This window comes from Hibiscus syriacus, unplaced genomic scaffold (assembly GCF_006381635.1).
Source record: "Hibiscus syriacus cultivar Baekdansim isolate YM2019G1 unplaced genomic scaffold, ASM638163v2 tig00110926_pilon, whole genome shotgun sequence".
NCBI classification, from domain to species: domain Eukaryota; kingdom Viridiplantae; phylum Streptophyta; class Magnoliopsida; order Malvales; family Malvaceae; genus Hibiscus; species Hibiscus syriacus.
In genome coordinates, this window is record NW_024062913.1 from 402,437 (window position 1) to 408,436 (window position 6,000).

General features: G+C 37.1%; 1 protein-coding gene across 1 annotated transcript; it reads left to right on the forward strand.

The window, feature by feature from the left end:
* Nucleotides 1-3,650: 3,650 nt before the first annotated feature.
* Nucleotides 3,651-5,115, forward strand: LOC120146443 (anthocyanidin 3-O-glucosyltransferase 6-like). The gene has a single exon (XM_039159997.1). It carries the CDS (start codon nt 3,651-3,653, stop codon nt 5,100-5,102), a length of 1,452 nt encoding a protein of 483 aa, XP_039015928.1. The 3' UTR covers nt 5,103-5,115.
* The last annotated feature ends 885 nt before the right edge of the window (nt 5,116-6,000 follow it).

The following is a 6,000-nucleotide window of genomic DNA, read 5'->3' on the forward strand; positions in this document are numbered from 1 at the left end:
CACCGTTCAAGAGGCCACTGTCATCGTTGAAGAAGTCCCTCCCAATATTCTAGAGCCCGATTCACACGGCGTAATATATCGAATTATTGAGAAGCCCCCTCACATGCCGGACATGATGGATGACTGTTGGCTTTCGTATAAGTTACCGGCCAATACCATTCCGGCAGATGAAGTGGAGAGGAAACAACTACCGGAAACAATTCTGGATAATACCCTTTGGGCTAAGACCGCAGTTGATTTTTATCTACATGAGCGAGGCCAAGGGTGTTACGCTGACATATACAAACTCAACGATGATATGCATTTGTTGATTGAACGGTCTTGGTGGGGTGTATTATTAGGGGTTGAAGACAACGGCTATTTCGATGGGGGATAAGTCTTATATTTCTTATATTTTAGTTTGATTAATTTTTTTAAAAATTTATGTAATTCACTAATATATGTATTTTTTTGTAAAACAGCATATTGATGCATGGGTGACACGTCTTCTAATTGTAAGGAAATTGAAGAAAAATATTAAAAAAAATGCGATATACAATTATACCGACGTATTTTCACGTAGTTCACTTGAAGAATCAATGACAGGAATCATATGTGTTGGCTAATGGACAAGCTAAACTTTATCCTGCATGGTGGGAGGTCGATAAGGTTAGTATATTTGTTTAAATATTTTAAAGGTGTTCATAAATAAGTGCGCAATTTGAATTATTACATTTCGATGCAGGTGTTTATCCTTGTTTTGGACTGTACTCTGTTTTGGACTGTACTCATTGGCTTCTCGTCGAGCTTCAACTCCCATCCCTAAAGATAATAGTATATGACAGCATGATAAATTACATATCATTGTCTGATTTGAGAGATATGATTAAGGGATGGAGCTCTCATTTGGCTAAATTCTTGGATGCAATTGATTATTGGACTAAGTCTGGAAACAAGAAGCCAAAGAAGTTCAATGTTATAGTTATCAAAGACGAGACCGCGCCACAACAAACGAAGGAAGCCAGAGGGGATTGTGGTCCTCTCGTATGCATGTGCTTAGAGCGTTTGACGACAGGAAATACACATTTTCTACCTCCCACCGATAGAGATAAAGGTGCAATAGGCTTGTGGTTTCGACATTTTATGGCTAGAGCGATATATGCGAGACGCTGCCTACCTGCATCCGCGTTATGAAAGTGTCCATAAACAATTTGTAAGTCAAATGCAAGTGTTGTTAAACATATTTACTCTTTTTGGTTTGAAAATGTTTGGTTAAGTAGCTAGAATTCAATAATTTGTTGTTTGTAGGTTTTAGATGTGTAGAAAGTGTTGTTGATTCAATGTTTGGTTTCTGCAGGTTAATCCTGAAGTGAGTTGCGTGAAATGGATGTATGGGTGCAAAAGTTGATTTCATTATTATTTTTTGATTGTTTAATTGATTTGTAAAAGATGATTTGTAAATGTTGATTTGTTTAATTGATGTGTACATAATATTTGTGCTTGTTTAATTGATTGAAATATAATAGTTGATTTGTTGATTTCAATCTGCATTATGTTGAATGCAAAATAGACTATCACAACGCGGAAATGACTACCGCAACGAGAGAATCGCAATGCGAAATGAAAATCACAACGAGTGAATCGCAATGCGATTACTATTTTCGCATTGCGATTCACTCGTTGCGATTTTCATTTCGCATTGCGATTTTACGTATTGTCGTTGCGATTTATGGATACGCATTGCGATTTACGTATTCTCATTGTGATTTACAGATACGCGTTGCGATTTACGTATTCTCGTTGCGATTTACGGATACGCGTTGCGATTTACGGATACGCATTGCGATTTACGGATACGCGTTGCGATTTTACGGATACTCGTTGCGATAGTCAGAATCGCGTAGCGATTTTCATATTCGCGTTGCGATTCTGGAAAATCGCAATGCGAATTTGTACTATCGCATTACGATTCTTCATAATCGCGTTGCGATTCTGGGAACTGATTTGCGATTCTGGAGACCGCGTTGCGATTTTTATTTCGCATTGCGATTTTGTTGGTCATTTTGGCAAATCTAAAAAAAGTTGGTTAAAATCGTATATTATAAGGCATTTTTGGTCACTGAGGCGATTTTCTCTAGATTTAAACCTATAGACTTAGATTTTTTGCATTTTAGTCATAACTTATAAATTTTTATACTTAAATTAGGATAATTCTTAATTTGGTCATCGCTTTTGCTTGAGGTTTCAATATAATTATTCGAATTGCAATATTTATTAAAATTAGTTTAAGTTGATATTAGCCTCTATTTTAGATTAGATTTCAAACTAGTCTTTTAATTTAGGGGATAATTCGAGTCGGCCCTCGCTTAAACGCTCGAGGGACCATCTCAGTTATTCTATCAATAATTAATTAAAATGAAATAGGATTAATATTAGAGTATACGTTCTTAGGCTTGAGCCCCTAAGTTCTTTCATTTTCATAATTTGACATCATAGGTTAGAAAAAGCCTTAATTTATTTTTAGTATAATTAGGATTAAATAAAATTTCGCTTATTGCATTGTTTTTAAAACTTAAGGCACTGTTCATTTATTAAGGAGTTAATAGTATATCCTCCGCGATCATGCTCAGGGGGTGACTACTGGTAATTCTCTAAATAAGTCGACATCCTTTTCAAAACCACATCATGTTTTCTAAAAATGAGGCAATGTTCGGTTATTAGACACAATAGCTGATCTCCCGCATTTACGCTCGGGGGCGAATGCTATCGGTTTCAATAAACGAATATCCTTTTCAAACTCTGCATCCTTAATGATTTTTAAGTTAAATAAAGATCGAATTAAAAATTTCCAATTTTAAATATAGGGTAACTAACTAGGTATCAATTTTTGGGTTGTGGGGGTGTTAATCCTTCCCCACGCTTAACAGACTCCCGAACCTGATTTTTGGATTTTTGTAGACCCCAAAACTCTATATTTTATTAAAATAAAATATTTTATTAAAATCACTCGATTTTTATGGTGTTCTAATCTCACCTTAAATGATTGGTGGCGACTCTTCACATTTTTAAACGATTTTCAAAGAGAAAACCCCGAGTCGGTATCGATCTTTCTTACCCAGGTGAAAAATGGTGTCGACAGTTTAGTTACAATTTTATTATTTTTTTGTTCTTTTTCTTATTTTATTTACATGACAAGATTACAATTCTAAAAAAATACCACAATCTTTTGAACCCACACATTCATTTTTCTTTCTAACATTAATATTCAACTACCCAGATTCAGTTTTAAATATAAAACCAAATCACATTAAAGAACCGACAGCTGGTACTCGTTTGTGAACCACGATTACAAAGTACAGAGGCTAAATTGGGTAATTTCTCCTTACAAATTTTCCACCATTTCAACGGTCATAATTTGACCACCGAATTCAAATTTGGTTGCAGTCAAATTTGACTTTCAACACTACGTACAATAAGGGATAAGGTTTGCCGACACATCAAGCAATGGCATCGTACTTCACACTCACACAGTTTGACGAGAATTAGCTTTATCAGTAACCTCAAGTGAAGAACATCGGCCAGACCCCAAACCAACACTGCCATCGATTGATATTCACTGTTCGGTGTTGCATTGTCTGTTCCACATATAACCCTTCTTTTGCGTTTCCACGATGAAGAAAGGGAAGCTAGTGTTCGTTCCAGCGCCTTTAATGGGCCATTTGATACCTGCAGTTCAATTGGCTAAACTTTTATTACATCTCAATTATAACCTCTCTATCACCGTCCTCACCGTCAAGCCACCAGAAGACGCTAGAATCAACGCCTACATTGACTCTCTCGCCGCCGCCGCCGCCACCACCACCAGCCGTATTAAATTCATCAGCCTCTCTCAATCTTACCCAGAGGTAGATGTTTTGAAGTTTTTGACTAATTTACCTCAAACCGTAGGACCGCTTGTGAAAGAAGTCGTCGCCAACATAGTTGAGCAATCCAACTCAGTTCCAAACGCACCTCGACTCGCCGGGTTCGTTCTCGACTCGTTATTAACTTGTTTGGTAGAGTTGGCTAACGAGTTTGGCGTTCCTAGTTATGCATTTTACACTTCGGGTGCTGGTTCTCTTGGCTTCCACCTCTACGCTAGGGCCCTTCACGATGAAAAAAAGATTGAGTTCGGCCAGATAAAAGACTCGGACACTAAATTCACAGTACCATCGTATGCCAACCAGGTTTCCATTAAATTATTTCCAGCTGTTCTTTTGCAGCCTGAAAGTTTTACATCATTCAGTAACTCGATAAAATGGATGAGAGAAGTGAAAGGTATATTGATTAATACGTTTTCGGAGCTTGAATCCCATGCCGTTGACTCCCTTTCTAAAGATGAGCTTCAAATTCCTCCCATTTACCCTGTGGGCCCCATATTAAACCTCGAAGGCTCAAGCAATGTCCATCAGAATTATGATACAATCATGCAATGGCTTGATGAACAACCTCGTTCGTCGGTAGTGTTTCTCTGCTTCGGGAGCATGGGATGTTTCAGTACGGATCAGGTGAAAGAAATCGCCTACGCACTAGAGCAGAGTGGGCACCGATTCTTGTGGTCTCTACGAGGACCGGGGGAACAAGTAAAGGACTTGATGTATGGCGTAACTGATTATGAGAACGAGGCAGAGGTGTTACCAGAAGGGTTCATAGACCGAACTGTTGGAATTGGTAAGGTCGTTGGTTGGGCACCGCAAGCGGCCATCTTGGGCCACAATGCAACCGCAGGGTTCGTATCGCACTGCGGTTGGAATTCGACGTTAGAAGGTATATGGTTCGGAGTGCCAATGGTGGCATGGCCACTTTATGGAGAACAACGACTGAATGCATTGACATTGGTGAAGGAGCTGGGATTAGCGGTGGAGCTTAAAATAGATTACAAGATCGATGACGGTGAGGTTGAAATTGTAAAAGCTGAGAAGATTGAGAAAGGAATTAGGTGGTTAATGGAGCATGATAATGATGTTAGAGAGAGGATGAAAAAGATGGAGAAAGAGAGTAAAAAGGCGTTGATGGATAATGGTGGATCTTCACACATTATGTTAAATCGTTTTATTAATGATATCATGAACAATATGTCATGAAAACTTCCTTTCACTATATCATGAAAATTTCAATACATTGTTAGGATGTGCTAAATTTTTAACTGTATTCAGTTTGAGTTGAACTAATGTGGGTCTAATTTGTTAGAGTGGTTATATGGGTTAGCCTATAAATAATGTAAGTGGGCTTGGGTCCTCGATGTCAATTACTGTCGCAAAATGGAATCCCAACTTGAAGTAAAATAGAATTAGAGATTTTCATCTTACGGTCAGAATCCTTAGTCAACTATTTTCAAAGTTGCTTCTTTCTCTCTCATTTTTCTGATCTTTACTCCATTTCGATCTCAACGTGAGTTATTTGATATAGTATCATTTGCCATTTTTCTTCAGCTTTCGCAGTGAGTAGTGAGACCAGCTGGTATTACTATTGATTATTTGTAATATGTTTATTATTATTTGATTGTTACATGAAATCAGGTAGTTTATCGATATACATTAACTTGTAGTTGATGATACTCATGCGTGGTTCGCTAATGAATGCGATAAGTATGATGTCTCGAGTAGTGATAATACATGTCGATATCCATGCCTTTGTACTTATACTAGTATTGTATGTTTATATTTATGAACTGTGTGAAGCATAGTAAAGTAGAACCGTAGAAGTGTACTATTGAATTTGTAAAAGTTTAACGTTCAAATATTTTTTGTTCACATGTTAGTAGACTGTGATCGCTTTTAAAAGAGTGTCATCGTCTAAGGATTTTTGGTACCTCCTTCCACCAACTTTTAATTTGCACATATATGTTAGAAATTAGTTGAGTTTTGAGAATAATATAGAAAAATAATAATGATAATAATATCATTATAAAATCAAAAAGACTGAACGAGTTTACTCTGTCTTGAAATTGTTACGCAAAATAATAATTTGAGACGAAATCGA